General features: G+C 54.3%; 1 protein-coding gene across 1 annotated transcript in view; it reads left to right on the top strand.

Moving 5' to 3' along the window:
• The window catches only part of HPSE2 (heparanase 2 (inactive)), a 255,716-nt gene that overhangs the window by 228,383 nt on the left and 6,906 nt on the right, over positions 1-20,427 (top strand). Inside the window, exons 8-9 of the mRNA XM_034776404.1 lie at positions 484-590; positions 2,609-2,723. Of these exons, the coding sequence (XP_034632295.1) occupies positions 484-590; positions 2,609-2,723 (222 nt within the window). The remainder of the gene's footprint in view (positions 1-483; positions 591-2,608; positions 2,724-20,427) is intronic.

Here is a 20,427-nt window from a genome sequence, read left to right as displayed (position 1 = left end):
TCCCTCTAAGATGTGCTGGCTAAACACCTTGTTGGTGTTTCCCAGAAGCAAACACATTAGAATTCCAGGTATAGAGCCAACACTCAGAACTTCAGATACATGCATGCAAATAGCATAATCCTATTCAGCGAATCATAACCTTTCCATAGACACCTTACTTGACAACTTTTGTACAAGATTTGTGGCAGTTATATACCAGTGGTAGCGACAATGCTCTACATGGTCCTAGTTCAATCAGCTAACGTCACAGCCTGGGCACATTTCCATCCTCTGCCGTGTCGGGCAGGTTGATAATACAGCTGCCCTCTGGCATCCCCAAGGGCTCGGCAAGGCGCTGTGCTCCCCTTCCCGGCTCTGCTGTACAATCTCCCGCTTTGGCCGGTTGTTCTCAGGCTTGTGCCAGTGCCCAGGCAGTGTGATGACTTGCGCCCTGCAGCAGAGGGACGGGATGACGGTCTCCTGCTCTTTTTGTTTTGTGAACAGGTGGTAAATACCTATGCACCTGGGAAGAAGATCTGGCTTGAAGGTATCGGAGCCACCTCAGCTGGAGGCACGAACAATCTCTCGGATTCATACGCTGCTGGATTCCTGTGAGTTGGGGGGGAGGGACATGGGAACCACACACACTCCTACAGTGCAGCGTGTGCTGGCAGCTGTCTGCAGCTGGGAGCAGGTTCACCGCTCTGCTGTAAGTGCACCTCTCCACTGCTCGTTACCGCAGGCGAGGAGCTCTGGGCTAACAGCAGTGCAAACGAGATACAAACTGTCCCCCCTCCTGCCATGGGAAGTGCTAACCAATGGAGACGGGAAAGAGGAACAGCCCCCCAGGCGCATGCCACACACAGGAATCAAAGCGTGGGACTATTCAGAACAGTCCGATTCCTGGGGCCTCTCAGAGCTGGGAGTGAACAAAACCGGATGGTTCTAGCCCTAAATCTGTAGAGAGAGGGAAGTAAAGCTGTTCCACCGCTTACCTTCTGACATGCTTGTCTGGCCACAGAGAGACCCGCACCCCGCTTCCCCCGGCCTGTTGCTGGTTCCCCGGTGTCACGGAGTATCGGGGAACTCAGGGCCCTGCACCCCCGGCTTCCTGCGATTCACCATGACTCTCAGCCAGCCAGTAAAGCAGAAGGTTTATTTGGATGACAGGAATACAGTCCAAGACAGGTCTTGCAGGCACAGACAACAGGGCCCCCCCTCAGTTAGGTCCAGCTTGGGGTCCCAGGGCATGCCAGCCCACCCCCCTTGGGGGGTCAGAGCCATCTCTGCCTCCCAGCCATCTCTCCAGCCTCCTTCCAGCACTCTGCCTCCAGCGACCCCTCCCACAGCCTTTGTTCGGTTTCCCGGGCCCCGGAGTCACCTGACCTCCAACCCCCTCCTGGGTTCTCATGTTACAAGCTCAGGTATGTTCCCTTGGGCCGGCTCCCATCCCCCGATGCAGACCATCCTAGTCACACTCCCCTGTCAGCATTCACACACCCCAGCAAGAACAGTCCCAGTTCGTCACATCTCTCCCCCCTTCGAGACCGAACTGAGCAGGGTCACTTTAGCCAGTGACCTGGGGAAGTTCGAACCTACCCCCGTTCCCATGGATGCCCCCGCATCCCTCCAGTTCCTTGGTGGGAGTTACACCAGGCCCCTTCCGTTCCACGCCCCCCCTTAGGTCGGGGGTGCTTGATGGCACTCGCAGTTCGCATGTNTGGGCCGGCTCCCATCCCCCGATGCAGACCATCCTAGTCACACTCCCCTGTCAGCATTCCCACACCCCAGCAAGAACAGTCCCAGTTCGTCACACCCGGCTCTTTGCCCTTTTCTTTCAGGCTGCACTCACGACTCCATTCGTTCACGGGGGGTGCAATCTCAGCTCAAGGAAGAGCCTATCAAGGAGCTCTGTAAGGCTCAGGTTTGGGATCCAGTTTCTTTGCACCTTAGAAGCCCAAGGCGCTCATGTTCCCAGGGTTTGCTGGCTGGTCTCTTGCTGCGTAGCTCCAGTTCCTAGGGTTAGAGCTGACTGTAATAATTAGAGGTTTAGTAAAGATTGTCTTTTCTTCTGGAGAGAGTGGTAAGGTATGTCTGTAGGTCTGTGATGCTTGGAAGGAGGAAGCATATGCCAGGACTGCATGGTGTGTGTGGGGACGTGATGGTTAGGGTTGTGCACATGGGTTGTAATGATGTGGCTGTGTGTGAGGATGCAATGTGTGTGTAGGGGTGATAGTGGGAGTGTCTATGGGCTCTGGTGATGGAGTTGTGGACAAGCAGAACTGATGTGTGCAGGGGTATGGTGGTGTGGGATGCAGTGAGATGCTTGGGTGTGCTTGGGGGTGAGATGGGGTGGCAGGATGGGGTGTGATGTATAGGGAGGGGAGAGGTGCTAAGTATGCAGCTGGTAAAAAAATTTCTGAGATCCTTCAGTTCATCTATCTGGAACAATAAAGTGCTAGACATGGCTTCTGTCGTAACGATCCCTTCTCCTGGAGCTAGTGCCCCGTGCAAACTACTGGAGAGTGGCCCTTGGGGCAGAAACATGCCTTTGAGGGTTTCTCGGCCAGCCACTCAGCAAGCGTGCTCCCCCGGCCACCTATAGATACAGCTCTCTTCCTCTTTCCAGGTGGCTGAACACCTTGGGCATGTTGGCCAACCAGGGCATTGAGGTGGTGATGCGACACTCGTTCTTTGACCATGGACATAATCACCTTGTGGACCAGAACTTTAACCCTTTGCCGGTAGGTGTGTGAGGAGGCTTCTGCTCCATCTGTCTGTCACTGATACACACTCACACACACTCACTCTTGCACGCACACACACACGCAGTCTCTTTGATTCACCTTCTCGGCCCTTTGAAGTGGGGTGGATTTTCTCTTCCCTTTCCTGTTCCCAGTTAGTAAATCAGAGAGAGAAGTTCTTGTCGTCTGTGCTCTTGACCGGTTTCACAGACACTTGGCTTCACCACAAAAACAATCCTGTGTGCAGTCGAGAATCCACTTCTCCTTGTGGCCTGTTTGAACTCCACTTGAAAATGAATTTTTCCAGATCGGTTTCTTTCAGTGCTAATAGGAGACATTAGTTAATGTCAGACACAACATGTTGAAAGCAGATGGGGCAGCTCTACCTCTGGAGCTAAAATTGTATCCGAACTAAGAGCTCAGTGGAACCCAGGCAGCCGAACTTGAGAGAGAGGCTAGTCCTGCTGGCTAATCGGGGTGCCATGGGCAGGCAGGGGAGCACATGCAGCGCAGCACCTGGAGGGGCAGAGTGAGGGGACAGCCCAAAGGAGGTACCTGGGGTCAGAAGGAAGGAAAAGGGCTGTAGAAACACAGGCTCAATGTGAAGAGTGACCAGATCTCCAGAGAGCGCCGGACCCAGGGAGCTGGGGTTGGAATCAGTGCCCGGTGTTAGAGTTCTAGAAATGAAGGTAAAAGATGTTCACAGAGCAGAGCAGTTCCCATCGATTCAGTGCAAAACCTCTCGTTTGTAGCTCTTCAGAAAGACTGGGGCAGCTGTGGTTCCAAGTGCACAGAGCTCTCATAAAGAAACCGTCTGTAGGAGTGTTTTAAAGGGGCAGGCTTCCTTTTCATCTTTCCTCAGTCTAATAAATTCTGCACCTTGTAAGTGGAGAACTTGGCACCGCAGAGGGGTGTTCTGTATCTCCACGGAAAGGAATTTACAAGGCTGGTCCAGGGTACCAAGCTGACAGCCAGGCCCTTGGAATGTGGAGTGGAGATCTGGGAATCATAAGGGCAGCCGCTTCAGAGAGCTCGGCATTTGATAACAAAATCCTGCCAGTAAAAAGCAGTGGGTTTTACACTGTGCTGAGATCTCGGGGAGAGTCAGCGAGGGGTCAGAGCCTCCGCGAAGTGGGTTTTACAGTCTTCTCCCAGCTAATCAGCTGTTGAATCGTGCACCTCTGTTCTCGCATCATCAGGGGAAGACATGGGAGGTCTATGGTTTAGATTATTTCTCCCACATTCGTTCTGTGAGTAGTAGCAAAGAGTGACGCGCTAAAGCACGGGGGAATGCAATCCCATGTTGTCCATGCGTCCTCAGCTCCCCATTGAACTTCACAATGGGCTTCAGGAGGCCCCACCAACATACCCTAATGTGACCCAGGCTGATCCCTCTTTCCTGGCCAGAGAGGAGTGAGTCTCCCTAGTCATTCATCCTTGAATTCTGTTTGAACTAAAACTGGCTCCTGGGGCATTTGATGGTTTTCCTCCAAAGACCCAATTTCCCTGACCAAGCCTCAGCACCTCCATCCCCAGGTGACTCCAGGGCCTTTCCAGACTCCTGTTGAGAAGTTTCTTCTACAGCCCAGAGCTTGACTTACTCTAAGGTCTAGGTAGCAGGGTGTACATGGCCACTAGCCAGCCAGCTCAGCTGGAGAGGGAGTAACTGCCTTGAGGAGCCCTCTGCAGAGGTTAAGATGGTGTGAGGTTATGAGCTCCAAGGGCAGGAGCTACAGGAATAAGCCCTTGGCTGTTAAAGGCAGCACAGGACTTTAACATGGATTTTATTGCCATTTTAAAGATAATTCTTGTCATAAAGTAAGTGAGCTGCCATCCCCCCTGGAGTAATTGCTTATTCCCTCTCCCACATGCTTCAGAATTAATTCATTTCCCATGCTCCTATATCACCTTCCTGGATAGATTCTAACGTGTGCTTTGTAAAATCATTTCTTTTCACCCCTGTGGTTTAAAAGAGCCCAGGGCCAGTAAAAAGTGTTAGAGTTTAAAAGCTGCAGACATGAAAAAACCCAGCAAGCCCAGACTTCGACACGGTTGTAGGTGTAGCGGCTGCTATTTTCCCGTGGGAGCTATCCCAAGATGAAAGCAGTTGAATGTACCTGTGCCGGGTGGCTGTGATGTGAAATATAATCCCCTCGTTAGCTGCAATGACAAAGACTTTTCCACATGTAGCCTTTGTGTGCGTCAGCTGGCTGCTGAGAGAAGTGTAACATCAACTGCAGGATCAATCGCTGTGAATGGACTTGGCTGCTCGTCAGCTGGCAGAGAACTTGGGCTGGGTTCTCCGGAGCAGCGCTTTTCTTCTTTTCTTTCCAGGCCACTGCCGAGCCGGGCTTGTCAGATAAGAGTGCTGGTGCGTCAGGCTTTGCAGCCCCTCGGATGCTGGACTGAACTGATCCTTTTACAACAGGGCTCCTTTGCCCCTCTTCTGTGCTGTTCTCAGGAGCTGGGCTTCCCTTTGAAATCCAGGGATGAGATAGTGATGGGAACTGTCTGACCATTCACCTGTCACTCCAGAGTATCAAATACAGAATCATCTGCGCTGGGCAGGCGAAATATTCTTAGTGCAATTGACACAAGGGAACGGATCAGGACGCTCAGAAGCGAATGTTCTCACACACAGGTCAGCCACACTGCGCATTCTGCCTGTCACATCATGTAACATTTATTAGCATAAACAGGCATTTCAAACATGGCACAGGAAACCTCTCTGGGGGCTCTGAGCACCTCTGGCCTGCTTGGCATAGCTGTGGGAATCTTAACTTCTGACTTTCCTGACCGGTTTGCTTGTATTTCAACTCTCCTCCATGCTGCTGTGTTACTGTAATGTTCTCAGAAAAGACAAATGAAAAGGGCGTGTACAGCTCCCCTTCTGCCCGATGAGTTTTGCCAGCATGGGCCTGTGCAGTTAAATCAGCAAGGAAAATCTCTCCTGTGGGTATGGGCCTGGTAAAGAAACCCACTCCTTCCCTGGCCAGGCTGGCTGTGGTGGATCAGTAAAGTGTGTGTGGGAAATGCTCCTGCACTGTCAGCATTTCTCCAACGTGGAGAGTCCCGGTGTTTGCTCAGGACTAGCTGCTCACCCAGCACAAAGTTCTAAGCTCAGGCTGCTTCTCAGGGAAGGGCAGAAAGAAATCAGAGGAATGATTGGAAGTGGAAGGTGCATTATTTTCCACTCACCAGACTCCAGTGGCTGGACAGAGCCATCTGCTTTTTCAGAAAATCACCTAGGGGTGCAGTCAGGCCTGAGAATCTCCCAGCCCGAGGGGTTTCCTGAGAAAGTGAGAAGCCACCAAGAGCAGAGGTTTGACCTGATCACCCACCTGGATTACAGCAGCGGGACCTGCAGCCCTCCAGTGTTCTTGGACAGCGACTGTTCTGCCCTGGGGATGCTGCTTCCCCGTCTTGCTGGGGAAGGTCGTCTGATGCTGGGCTGTCCTGCAGATGAGACCGTCGTGTCTCAGGTTCTTCTGACACTTCAGAACGTGCTTCAATGTACACCTGGGAGTAGTCCCAGACGTTAAGTCGCTCTGAAATGCTTTGCTGGCTGGGGGCTCCAGGGCTCCGTTTCTGGGAGTGGCTTGTGGTGGTGAAGCAGTGGTGCTAGGTGTGCAGCATTAGACGCCCGGCGGTTGGTTCTGCAGAGACCACACAGGAGTCTCAAAGTGCCTCTGATACTGACGTGGGAAAGCAGCTTTTGGCCACTGTCAAGGGTCAGCCCTGCCCCCTGGAGAAACCGGTGGGGTGAGGGTGACTTTGTCCTCCACCACCACCGCACAGCACGTCCGGCCTGGAGGGCCATGCTGAGCGTTCTGTGCTGTTCTGTAGCGGGGATGTCGGTGGTTGTCGTCCTTTGCTAAGGAAATCGGTTTGTCTTGCACACTGCGCAAAGGACACGTCCTTTGCCGTATGCACGTGATTGGGCTCCGTCTCAGCAACGGCTAACGGTTGGGGCGCTCTGGCCTGTGTAATCCAGGAGGTCAGGCCAGATGGGGTAATGGCTCTGTAATCCTGTGCGACCCTGGGTGGGTGCTGGGCATGAAAGTGGAGGGTTTTCCTGTCTATGTAACTTGGGGGATGTGACAGGAACATCAGACTTCAGGGTAAAAACCCATGTAGCTAGAGTAGCCCAGAGCCCAGGAGACACTGGTGCGTAAACTTGCATTTACATCTCCGGTTAGTTGTGGCTGTGATCTTTTCCTGCCAGACCCAGACTGGAGGTGGGGAGACATTTGGTTTCTGTTAGAGTAGAATGATGCTGGATTTTCCGTAATCCAATTGGGTTACAAGCCATGGGACAGGCTGCGGGAGGAGAGTTTACGGAGATCAGAGGGTGACGGGGTGGCAGAACCTGCTCTCCTGGCTGTGGGGAAGAAGTCTTCAAATAGCTCTGCATATTCCCGCTTACGGCCTTCCTGGTGGTGCCTGATGGTAGAGCCCTCCCCAAGCAGTGACCTTTAGTGTCCTCATATGTGTCCCCTCCAGGGCAGATGGGGCCTCCTGATTCAGTGCTCTGTCAAGGGAGCACCAACCACCTGCAGCAGCCCCCTCTGCTCTGGCACCGCAGGCTAAGCCTGGCCTTGGGGCATGGGAGGCTGGAAAGCAGGCCTGCCCCACGCTCAGCCCATAGCAGTGACTCCTGTTCCACGGGGCTGGGCTTTGCTTCCCGTCCTGGGCATTCTGACCTGGCACATGGGGTTGCAGCGCCACGCAGGTTTGGCTGGTCGTCCCTCCATCGTGACAGAGATGGGGGCCCTGTGCAAGTGCACATTGGTTAATCCTGATTCCTGTGGGTGCTCTGGACGCCTGGACCCCCATTAAAGCCTGCACCGGCCCCCTCTTACCCCTTCCCTCAGTGTCCTCAAATGTTCTGAGGGGCAGGCTGTGTAAGGGGGTACAGTGCCCCCCCTCCTCAGTTCCTTCCAGCTGTTGGGCCAGACAGAAATGAGCCGTTTCCATCCACTCGGATCCAGAGGTTTTCTCCATGGATAGTCTTTGATTGTTTACAGTTGTTGTTCTAGTATCAGTTTAGTAGAAGGTAGTTTGACATACGGTTCTGAGTAATGGCAGAACCGAAGAAAATAAGGAATCTGGGTATGAAGAGGTGTGCCTCATGCCCAGCGTCTTCCCGGTGGTCTGATGACCATGTTAGGTGCCCGAAATGCCTGGGGGAAGGACACTCTCCTCCTGGGTGATTTATTTGCTGAACTTGCGTGCAAGGAGCGGCAAAACAGACGGCAGGTGCTTCTCCTTAAGGAAGCTCTTGCTGTTAAGCTGTCCGATTGCGGAAGGTCGTCAGAGCCAAAGTCTTAACGCCCGTTTCGGCTCCAGGAGCTTTCTCCAGTAAGGCTAAGCTGTCTGCAGATTCCAAGGGGTCAGGATCTTCTTTGGATGCGGCTCTGCATCTTTCTGTCAAAACCATCCAGGCTCCAAAGGCACCATGGTGGACAGACTGCCTGCTAAAGAACCTAGAGCCATGTTGTCTGCTCCAAATGCCTGGGTTCCCAGGCAGAAGACAAGGAAGAAGACAGCCTCTGTTAGTGGTGTCAGATTCAGGGCATCAGACTTATTGGTCTGTCCAAGTCTGACATGGCCTCTATGGTTCTGTCTCTGAAACCTAAGTCAGTTCTGGTTTCAACTTGGAAGACCAGCGGTGCAGAGCTGAGTATTTCACCAGGTTTGGTGCTCTCCAGCTGTGTTCCCTGTAAGCTGCGTGCTTGGGCGGCCGCGCAGGAGAGATTCAAGTGCTGCCTAGCTGATAGCAGAGCGTGCACAGCCGGCAGCGTGTGTTCAGGTGCCCTTCCCTCTCCACGCTGCTTTGCAGCCACGTTGCTCCTGCAGCTGCTCCCGGGACCCTCCTGCTGGCTGTGCAGAGCTTGGGGGTGGGAGGGGAGAAAGAGGGTGCTGATGTCAGGGTGTCCCCCTCCCCCAGCCCCTGTACCCCATCTCCACAGATCAGGGTAAAGGGGACAGGTCTCTGAGGTCTAAACAAGCCTTCAGGTGAGTGAGTGCCTTAAAGAGACAGCGCACAGTCTCTCAGAGACTTCCCTAGCAGCCAGCACACGCACTTTCTGTCTCTCACACCCCCACACACTCTGTCTCTCCCCCTCCCCCTGCCCATGTACCCCATCTCCGCAGAGCAGGGGAGGGGGGAGATGGTTCAAGAGGCCGAGAGCTTTCAGTGAGTGCCTTAAAGAGACAGGGGACAGGCGTGTCTCAGAAACTTCCCCAGCAGCCAGTGCACACACAGTTTGTGTGTGTGCCTCACTCTCTCTCACACACACACACACACACACAGTCTGTGTGTCTCACACACACACTGTGTCTGTGTCACACACACTGTCTCTGTGTGTCACACACACACACACACACACACTGTTGTTGTTACTTCTTAGTACTTCCTGCAATGCACATATATTCTCTGTATTTATTCTTTCAAAGTGTGTTATTTGAGTTTTTTGACTGGTCTCTGCATTTCATAGTTATTTCTCTCTTACACTTAAATGTAATTCTTTGAGTAGTGAGTTTAAAATGCTGAACCTGTCCTGGCTGGAGTAATTATCCCTATTGGTAACTTTTAAAAAATATATATTATATCTCAGCTTTTTGTTTCTACTGGTGGCGCACATCCCCACATTACCCCGGTGCACATAACAAAATTTATCCTGCACATGGGTGGAAAAAATTAGAGGGAACATTGCCCTCCAGGTCTGTGGGGCCAGCTCCTCCCTCACTGCTGTTCGGGGGTCACCCGTGGATCTGAAGACGTTTTTTACTGTGGTGGCAGCCTGTGCATCGTCCCGCCTGTGAGCATGCCTCGCGTCCCGGGGAGAGGCAGCTGGCGGAGGAAGGGCCCTTCAGTTCTGCATTCTGCTGCCTCTTCACCCAAACGGAGGAGAAGAGCAGAAGAGATTTAAAGTCTTTCTCCAGAGCCATTTATGCCTCCTCCTAGGCCCCTACAGGGACTCCAGGCAGATCATTCTCACCTTTTATTGCTTGTTACCCTCTGGTTCCATTGCTGTCTCTGGCAAGGTCCACGTGGATCCAAGGTTGGATCCTCAGTTTCAGAGGACAGAGGAAGAATTAAGAGACGTATTCATCCGGGTTTATGCCTCCTCAGCCTGGGTTTCCTCACTCCAATATTGTTTTTCCTCTTATGAGCATGTTCCCGGGTCCCAGCTACTGGAGCGACTGGCAGTCCTGGGCCCCAGGGCCTTACTGGGTTCCACCGCAGGAATTCCCAAACCATATCCACATGGCTGGAGAGTTGGTGTTTTATCAAATAAAGATCCAGAGGCTAAACCATCCTCAGACCCCGTTCCACCTGGCTGGGTCCATCTGCAGCACACAGCAGTGCTGGAGACGCTGTCTGAAGAGCAAGACGAGGCGACAGCTCCTCTTTCTGAACAGGGTCCGATGGATACAGACTTCCATTCAGATTTCTCACCTGATGAGCTTCTGCTTCGTCTCCTCCAGCGAATGGTTTGCCGTTTCATCACCTGGTGGATCACGTGGTATCTGCACTGAACCTAGCTTTGGTGGCTGAGGAGGAACCGCTCACCTGGTCTTTCACATTCTTGGAGCTGCCTCCAGGAATCAGATTGTGTTGCCGATACAGGATGGTCTCCTGCAGCCTGCTAGGACTGGGTGGGCCACCCCTGCTTCCTGCCAGCCTGGTTCTAAAAGGAAGATAAATTGTCTCGGATACCTCAGCAGGGCGTTTCCTCCTTTCCTACTCACCCTGTGCCTAATTCACTGGTGGTGGCTGCTGCCAGTAATAGACTTAGGTCCAATCTGGCCCATTCACAGCTGCTGACAGAGGGGGGAAAATCGGTGCCCTTGGAAGACCGTTTTTTTTCTTCCTCTTCTCTTGGTATTAGGGTAACTAGTTACCAGCTCCATTTATGGGAAGAGACAATTGTGTTTGTCCAGGATTTGCCAGAAGATGGGCTGGTTTTCTGGAGGGACAGAGCGTGGTGAACCAGGCTCTCAGGGCTTCAGCTGATGCTTCGGACTTCCACACCACCAGGTGGGAACCTGCGGCAAAGGATGCTGCCCAAGGTGCTGTGGGACAGGTCTTTTACTTATTGCTTATGTACTTCACGTTGTTGTTGCAGTGTTTTCCCAAACCAATGGTGAGTTTTCTTCTCTTAATCAAAGTGAAGAGGATTATTGTGCTTGTGCATGGGGAAGTATTGCTTCAAGAGGTGTCCGGGGTGGTGTTTAGCTTCCCCAGAGTTCTGGGGGTGGAGGGCTTGAGCCAGTTGTTTTTTAATGTTAAGAGAAACTCCTATTTTCAGAACCGAGCCCTTGTTGCTGTGGACACCAACTGGCAGAATGGTTACACTGGTATCAGAGACAGTTTTACCCTCAATCGGCTCTTTATTTTTCCTCAAATCAGAAACAGCAACAACAGCATAAGCAAGCTTAGTCTTTGTCCGAGACCCAGCACAAAAAGAGGTCATTCAGGTACAGACCTTGGCTAAAACTACCTGCTCCCTCCTCTTTGCCTTCCTTGATCACCAGGCCACTGCTCTGATGGGAGTATCGAGAATCACAGACCAATCCGCAAGGATCCCTGACTAGCCCATTTCATCAACAGTTGGGAGCGTCTTACGGCAGATAAGTTGGTTCTAGAAATTACAGAAGAGGGCTATGCCATGCAATTGAAAAATGACCCACTTCCAACCCCCAACCCTTCTCTTTGCAGGGAACATTATCACCAGGCTGCTCTTCTAGCAGAGGTTCAAAACTTGCTCCTGGGAGTTGCTGGTGAAGAGACCCAAACATCTCTGGGGCCAATTGTTTTAGTCAAGAAACTTCCTGGTATAGAAGAAACACGAGGGATTCTGTCTGATTTTAGATCTAACACGATTGGACATATCCACTTGGAAGTTCCAGTTTCAGATTCTCACTCTGGCTCAGTAAGTCCCCTGCGTTCAGCTACGGATTGTTCGCCGCTCTCCATTTCAAGGGTGCGTATTTTCGTATTTAAATCTGGCTGAGCCATCAGAAGTATCTTCATTTTGTGGTGGCCCAACAACATTTCTAGTACAAGGTCCTACCATCTGGCCTTTCTGCAGCACCAGGAATTTGTACAAAGTGCCTCTGTGTAGCAGTGGCATATTTAAGAAAGCAGGGTAGTTTTGTTTACTCATATTAGACCATTGGCCATTGAAGTTCTCGTCACACAAAGATCTGCCACTTCGCATCAACTCCACAATCTTCCTGCTTATGAAGTTGGCCCTGCTATTGAGCATCAAAAAGTCGGCTCTCTGCCCAGCCGAGAGACTTCATTTCATAGATTCTGTATTGGACCAGGAGCAGAAGGCCTTTTCTCCCAGAGGGAAGGTTTCTGAAGATAGATTAATCTGTTTGGCACATCCCACTATGTTTAACCCAGATGATGATTTTCTTTCTGGGTCTCATGGGCCTTGTGGTAGCAACTACTTACATGACTCCGTTTGCTCAGAAGGAGGTAGTTGCAGCATCAGGCAACTTAGGTTTAGAGACCCAGACAGCCTTCCAGTGTTAGTCACCATACCTTAGGATGTCCTGAATTCATTGGTGTGGTGGGCAGACAGATGGGATGTCCTCAGAGGAGTCTTGTTCAGTCACCATAGCCTCCAATGCATCCGGCAACGGATGGGGAGCTCAGCTGGGTCGTTCTCCAGTTCAAGGCCGCTGGCTGTTTCATGAAAACTTGCATATAAATGTGTTGGAATTAAGAGCCATTCACTTGGCCCCCAGATCTTTTCTTCCTCACATGAAGGGGAAGGTTGCTCAGGTAACAACAGACAATACAACTGCTGTGTGTTACATCAGCAAGCGAGGAGGCGCTCGTTCTTCCCTGTTATGTACTGAGGCAGTCAATGTATGGGACTGGTGCATTCACAGCGTGTATCCCGTGGCCCTGCACCTCGCAGGGGAGAGCAATGAGTGAGTGGAGCGTCTCAGGAGGGACAGGACTCAGAAACACGAGTGGTCCTGGAAAGATCAAATACTATAAGAGACTTTCCCCTGCTGGGATCTGCTCATTGTAGACCTGTTTGCAGCCAGGTTCATCAAAGTGTCCTCTCTCCGGGTCCAGAGCAGGCAGGGACAAGCAATCGATCTCGGAGATGTTCCTGCTGCACTGGGGAAAAGGACGTCTTGTCAGGAATCAGGGCCTGCAGCAGAGCCAGTCTCTGGTCTGGGCAACCTAACGAACTCAGCCGACCTGTAGTAGGCTCCCTGACTGGCTACACTGCCACAGGGCTGCCCAGAGGATTGAGGGGGGCTGGGGCAAAGCAATTTCAGGGGCCCCTTCCATAAAAAAAAGTTGCAATACTATAGAATACTATATTCTCGTGGGGGCCTCTGCGGGGCCTGGGGCAAATTTCCCCACTTGTCCCGTCTCCCCCCCACCCCGTTCCCCCCGGGCGGCCCTGCACTGCCAGATTGGTGGGACAAGTCAGCAAATCAGATCAGCACCTCCTCAAAGCATTTGCCCACAGCTGTGTTAGCTCCTTCGCCCGCCTTGCTCCCACCTCGTTCCTGCCTTGGACCCAGCCTTGCCTCACGCCAGGTAACCTGGCTCTGACCCTTGGCTCTAGCATCTGGCCTCTGACTCCAGCGCTGACTCTGGCACCTACTCCTGGCTACCAGCTCCTGCTCCAACAGGCATGACCATCCATGTCCTGGTCACTGACACATCTGTACAGACACTCCCTGGGTTACACAAGACCCGACTTATGCAAATTCGCACTTACGGAAAAAGTTCCATAAGCCAGAAATAGGATTTTCGAGTTGCGGAAAGTTTTGCTTAACGTACGGTTATACATTTCTGATTTACGCAAAATTCAAGTTACTCAAGGCTTTCCGGAACGGAACAATTGCGTAAATCAGGGGGGCATCTGTATGTTCTTCCCTGTTTCCCTTAATGCTGGAAGTGCTGAGGAAAGTACATCAGGACCAGGCAGGATGACTTCTGTTTGCCCAGTTTGCAGAGGCAGGAGTGGTACATGGAGTGGGTGGAATTTCCAAACATCCCCCTTCATCTGACAGCCTCACTGATACCGAGCAGCCCTGGTCCTCGTCAGCCCCGGAGGTATTGCCCAGCTCCAGGAAGCTGTCCACAGGGAAGTGATGTTGTTTGAAAGGGACTAGATTTGTCTCTTGGATGCAGGGAAAATCTGATTCTCCATTTCGGCTTCTATTCCTTCTGTTTCCGAGTATTTAATGTATTTGAAGTCTAATGGCTTATCTGATGCCTCTTTAGGAGTTCCCTTGGCAGCTGTTTCTACTTACCATGCTTTGATGGCAGATCGTTACTTGTGTGTGATGCAATTAAAAGGTTTACGAAGGGCTTGGCCAATCCGTATCCCTCTCTGAGGGATCTCGTCCCACCATGGGATCTCAGTTTGGTCACATCAAGGCTTATGAAACCACCCTTGGGCGGAGTGTTCCGTAGTTTATTTAGCTAGTGAGACTAATTATTGGTGCTGTAACGTCAGCCGGAAGGGTAAGCCAATTGCATGCTCTGATGGCGGATCTGCCGCTTACTATTTTTCATAAAGACAAGGTGCTTCTTATATCTGATCCCAGGTTTTTACCAAAAATAGTGTCCGAATTTCCCATCAGTCCCATTATTAATTTACCGTTTCCCCCCTGAGACGCATGCTAATAAAGGGGACTCTTTGGTGCATACTTTAGATGCAAGCAGGGTTCTGGCATATTGTTTAAATAGANAGGGGCCAGGTGTGGGCTGCTGAAAGCGTGAGACTCTCCTGGATAGAACAGAAGAGGGATCGACGGGCTCTGGGCTCACCAGGCTGTAGCCTCCTGCTCGGGGTGCTACCCAAGGCCTGCCTAGCTGGGTCCAGCCCCTCCTAACCCCCTGCTGTAACCGCGCCAGCTGCGCCCTGGCAGGTGCTGGAGGTGGGGGGCATTGCGCACCCTGGGGTCCATGTCTCTCTCCGGTGGACTCGCTGAAGGGAGCTCACGGCGTGAGCCAGGGGTGCTGAAGGCTCGGTCCAAGGGGGCGGTGAAGCCGAGGGGCTTCCCCAGCGACAGAGCGAGCCCCTGGGGGGGTCTGTCTCCTCACGGGGGCCTCCCTGGGGCTACTCCATGACAGTGACTCTCCCAGCTCCCCAGGTATTGGCCCCCCAGGACCCTGTGACGCCAGCTCGAGGGCTCTGCCTGCAGAGCAGGGTGCAGCCCAGAAACCCCAGAGAGCCAGGCCGGGGCGTTCCTGCCCAGCGGAGAGGGAGCCGCCCAGCAGCACTGGCATGGCCAAGCTCAGGGCCTCTGCCCAGCGTGGAATTCTGTTCGCGGGCCCCTCAGGAGGGGATATGGGCTGTGGTCGGTGGGCTGCCACTCAGCGTCTCCTCAGCTCCGGGGGAGACCCGATGCCGGCTGGTGTGTGGCACATCCAGGGCCTGCCGGTGCTGCTTGAGCTCCCAGCAGCGGAGTAGCCACACCCGCGTCCTGCCCCGGAGCGTGCCTTCCCGCAGTCCCATCCCCTGGTGCTGGAGGAGCAGTTCGTCCTCGAGTGTCTGCAGACAGTCCGCTCGGGGGTACGCCTACCCAGCGCGCTGCAGCCGAAGAACTCTGCCTAGCACTACCCAGCCGTCGGGGTGGCGCTGTGCCCTTGCCCTCAGAGCCCCTCCCATGGTGGCACTGCCCCTACCCCCCCAGTTCCCTCTCACCACCCTGGCTAGAGTCAGAGCATTCGGTGCGGCGCTCACCTCACACCTCTGTTATCTCAGGCTCCAGGATTTGATTTCGAGTTAGCTAGTAGTGCCCTTAGATTCCTCAGCTCACGCTCCTGCCTCAGCTCATCCAAGAGAGGTCTCCTAAAATGGGACACAGGCACCCCCAAGCTCGGGGAGAGTCGTCCTCCTCTGCCAGACGCGCCGTGATTCTGAGTCCGCCAGATGGAGCTGGGCCGTACCTGCACTCCGGCACTGAGGCAGCCCCAGTCCCATGCTCTGCCATCGACTCCAGTGCTGTCAGTCTGGTACTGCCAACACTGGCACCAGCTAGTTCCACGCCATCAGCGTAGCGTGGAGCATCAGGATGGTCCTCCAGGTAGCAAACGGGCATGTGGCAGGCAGAGCAGCGGGACTGAAGTGTCTTGAGCCTAGAAGTGCAGGAAATCCCAGAGCTACGTCGCCACCACGACACTGGTCTGAACATGTTAGCAACGAGTGGGGCTGCATCTATGTGACTGACAGCAGCATGCAGCCCCCTCTCTGTCAAGGGGCAGAGCACATCGCTAATGGGGGGGACGTGGGGCTGGGAGCTTCTGGCCTTCCCAGGCCTCTCTCTCTCATAAACTTCAGACCTGGACAGTGTGGAGTTAAACGGCTCCCTCCCAGTGATGGGGGCAGGGCAGCCGGTGTGCTCCCCCTACCATCCCCACTCCATTAGGAGTGGGCAGTGGATCTATTTCCCCATCTGTTTTCTCCTTATCCCCCATTAGGCGTGCTGTGACCTTCCCACTTCAACATCTGGCCGGCTCAGTCGCAGATGTTGTGCCGTGGCTCCGGGGTAGGTGCCATGGAATTCCTGCGTCAGCTGCAGCCACCGGTGCCGTGGCTCTGAAGGCAGGTGGTGGCTGGAGGGCTCTTCCCACCCTGGATTTATTGTTCCCACCCGAGTGGGAAGTGAAAAGAGAAGCGTTCCGAGAACTCCAAAGGGATTGCTCTTGGTTTCTGTCCCTTCTGACTCAGCAGATCCGCTCCCTCCCCGTGGCCGCCATGGCCTGGGCTCTGTCAGACGGAGGTGATGAGAGGAGAGGTTCGAGGCTATTCCTCCATCTGCTCCACGCCCCAGGAAGCAGCAGCCGGCCTGCTTGGAAAGAGACAGAGCCAGGCTCCAAACCTGCTGCTTTGCATTTAATCATAGAATCAGAGACTATCGGGGATGGAAGGGACCTCAGGAGGTATCTAGTCCAACCCCCTGCTCAAAGCAGGACCAATCCCCAACTGAATCATCCCAGCCAGGGCTTTGTCAAGCCGGGCCTTAAAAACCTCTAAGGAAGGTGTCAAGGCTCCTTCCCCACTCTGAACTTTAGGGTACAGATGTGGGGCCCTGCATGAAAACTTCTAAGCTTAACTACCAGCTTAGATCTGGTCCGCTGCCACCACTCCCAATGGGCTAACTCCCTTCCCTGGGTAGCCTTGAGAGACTCTTCCACCAACTCCCTGGTGAACACAGATCCAACCCCTTGGGTCTTAAAACAAGGAAAAATCAATCAGGTTCTTAAAAAAATACTTTTAATTAAAGAAAAAGGTCAAAATCATCTCTGTAAAATCAGGATGGAAACTAACTTTACAGGGTAATCAAACTTAAAGAGCCCAGAGGAACCCCCTCTAGCCTTAGGTTCAAAGTTACAGCAGACTGCTCCGAGAGGCTGTTGGTCAGTGCGCTCCCCAGCTCCAGTGCCTGCCTGCACAGCTCAACCTTCCAGCCCCACCAGCGACTCAGCCCAGCTCACAGAACAAGTGGTCATCTCGGGACTCTCCAGACCTGGCTAGGAATAGTCATTCCTGTGAGAACTGCACTGGCATGGGCCGGCCAGCAGGCCAGGGCTGAAACAGAGCTGTCACCACTGCAGTTCTCCACCCAGTCCATCTCTGAGCTTCCTTCACACCCCATCCCTCACCACTGGGAACTCTGGGTGGGGTCCCTGAGTACGGGGTGTCCCTGGCCCCTCCCACCAGCAAGCACTGTCTGCCCGCTGAGCTGGGCACGGTGCGGCTGGCCCGACGCAGGCGGACGGGGCGATGAGGAAGAGCAGCGTGAGTCGCTGAACCCAGAGCCAGGGCTCACCAGCTGTGCGATCAGCAAAGGGGCCCAAGCCATGCCGTGCTCACTCGACCAGGTCACAGGCTGGGATTCTGCAACCTTCTCTCCCGCCAGGCCACGGCCCCGCCACAGCAGATTCAAAAGGCATTTTGTAAAACATTGCCTCTGCTTCCATATGGCTGCCGGCGTGGGGTCTGATTTCCAGAGGTGCTGGCATCTGCCTCTCCCCTTCATTCGTACGGGATTTCTGCACACTTAAACTTCCGGCTGCGGCTCTCTCCCATTAGCCAGAGGGCTGGTGATTGTCACGCCACGTGGCGGGAGCGTGTGGGTGTGGGTGTGTCAAGGGGAGGTGTTCATCTCTGGCCGATTTGGCTGACTGGCGGGGGAAAGCAGAGCAGCTTTAGGGCTAATGCTGTTTCTCTTATTCTCGCCAAGCTCCGTGTTCAGGGCTAGAAGAAAGTGACTCTGGCTCTTGGCCAGTGGCAGAGGGACTCGCACTCAGAGGCAGGCACAGGAGAGCCGGTTCAGCTCAGTCTGCGTATCGGAGAGAAGCCAGGAGGCTGCTCCAGACGGCAGAAGCCACCAAGGAAAAGTGTGTGATTGTGTGAGGGGATGAGAGGAGCCGATGTGGGATGGGGAGGGGAGGGCGGTGGGACCATGTCCGTGCGGGGTGCTTCTGAACTCTCTGTGGGTATTTCTAGAGCACCAGTCCTGGCTGAACGGGCCAGAGGAGCTGTCTGAGGAAGGGTCAAGGGGAGGTCACGCAGGCAGGATGTTCTGGAGAGCTTCGGCTCTGGGGAGTAAGCGCCACGCAGGGGCGGGGATTGCTTAGTGCGAGCCAGGGTGACCAGGCGAAGGGGCTGGAATGGTGAGCGGGAACGCGGGCTGACTCTGGGAAGTTGCCTGCATTTCATTGGCGGTGAAATAGACGCCCTGGGGACTGGGGGGAGGGCGAAGCCCCGTCCTTTGGGCCTTTGAAAGCAGATTAGACCCGCAGCATTGTAACGGCTCTGCAGGGAGCAGGCCTGCCCTGCCTGCAGACGGACTGGGGGCGTCTGATGCTGTGGCTCAGTGAGTTGGAGAGGCCATGAGAGAGGATTCAGCCTGGGGGGCAATGCTGGGGGGCAATGCTGCAGAGGCCACGCCAGGCAGATCTGCAGATGGTGGAAATGTGGGAGGAGCAGAGCAGAGCAGAGGGTCAAGGACAAGTCCATGGTTGTGGCACAAAGGAACAGGCAGCCCCCTGGCCAGAGGAACGGCTGCCCTTGCACTAACCGAGACCTGGCCACACAGTTCCTTGGTCTGCACTCGCCTCCGAAGTGGGCTGGGAGCAGGAACATGGCGGAGTCTGGGACTTGCCCATGTCGGGCTCTTCTGGGGGTGCAGGGGGTGGCTCCCTTCTGCAGCAGCACGTCCTGTATGTTCTGCAGGGCAGGAGAGGCTCCCCTCAGCCAGCTCAGGGATTTCAGCCCCTCCGCTGCGTACTCAGCTGGGGCCCATTTGCTGTGTTCCCCTCAGTGCCCTCTCCGATGTGGCACCTGTTCTGCTTAGGAAAGGCCCTGTGCTAGTGCGGAAGCGAGGTGGCTGCGTGACCAGCGGTGGAGGCCCGTAGCACATGCTCCCCAGAGGTTGAACCGAGCTCAGCGTAATCACAGCCATCCCCACGGCTGCTGCAGAGGGGCTGCAGTTTGTGTCCTCACAGGCAGAGACCTGCCAGGGGACTTGTGTGTCAGGCTCATTGCAAACCCCGGGCTGAGCCTGGCCCATTTGCCAGCACGAGGAAGAGGCAGCCCCAGCCCCAGCCAGCCTGCGCCTTTGCAGTGTTTCCTGTGGTAGTTCTGCACTTCTTGGAGCACTCGCTGCATTTCTCTCTGCGGAGCATTGCTGCCAAGGTCCAGCCTGGCGCCAGGGCAGTTGTCCCCACTCGGTGGATGCGGGAGCCTGACAAGGATGTTGCCGCTAGAGAGACACGGAGTTGGAACTCGGAGGCTGTGTGGGCCCCATGTAGAGACCAAGAACTGCTCCCAAACCCCACTGCGGCATCCCTCCATCCCGGCCATTGCTAGTCTCCTGAGACAGGCGAGCAGGGACCTAGGGGAGCAACTGGAGCCTGTGTCATTGGGAGTGGTTTGTGCGGAGGTGCCGTGGCTCCGGGCAGGGCGATGGCCTGGCACCGGGGACACAGCGTGTGCAATGATGCAAGTAGCGCAGCCAAGGGTGGGGGTGGAGGCTCCATCACAGGCCATGTTTGTGTCACAATGGGATGTTCTTCTAAAAGCTCTGGGGCCTCTGCTGTGCAGGAGTCACTGGATGATCACAAGGGTCCCTTCTGGCCTGGACTGTAGTAACCTGCACTGTGAAATGGAAGGGTTTTCATCATTTCCATGCTTCTAAGGGAGTCGAAATCTAGGGAACATGAACTCGGAGTAACCAGGGAGCAGAGCAAAGCCGCTGGCTGCCTGGGGAACAGACGAGAGGAGCAAGTTACTGGAGAAGGACACTGAAGCCCAAAGCATAAATGTGTCGGGCCCCGTTGGTTTGTTTCTGGAGAAGGAAGGCTAGAGGGAGCTAGTGACAAATGCAGCCAGTGGAGTAAGATCCCTCTGGAAAGGGACCCTCTCCTGTCCTTACAAGCTGCGAGCCATTTGCCACGTCTCTCACAAAGATCCCCACAAGTGTGTCACACCCTGAAGCAAACCCACTGGCTGTCGCTGCGGCTGGACTGTTCCCTTTGCAGCCGTGTGTGCTGTTCTGCCCTGGGCGGGGGCACGGAGACGGGCTGGTTGTGCTGTTCTGCCCTGGGCAGCCGGCGCGCAGACGGGCTGGCTGGGCCGTTCTGCCCTGGGCGGCGGGCGCGCGGACGGGCCGGTTGTGCTGTTCTGCCCTGGGC

Source organism: Trachemys scripta, chromosome 7, assembly GCF_013100865.1.
Source record: "Trachemys scripta elegans isolate TJP31775 chromosome 7, CAS_Tse_1.0, whole genome shotgun sequence".
NCBI classification, from domain to species: domain Eukaryota; kingdom Metazoa; phylum Chordata; order Testudines; family Emydidae; genus Trachemys; species Trachemys scripta.
The sequence above is the reverse complement of the archived record's forward strand: the minus strand, read 5'-3'. Positions and strand labels throughout refer to the sequence as shown.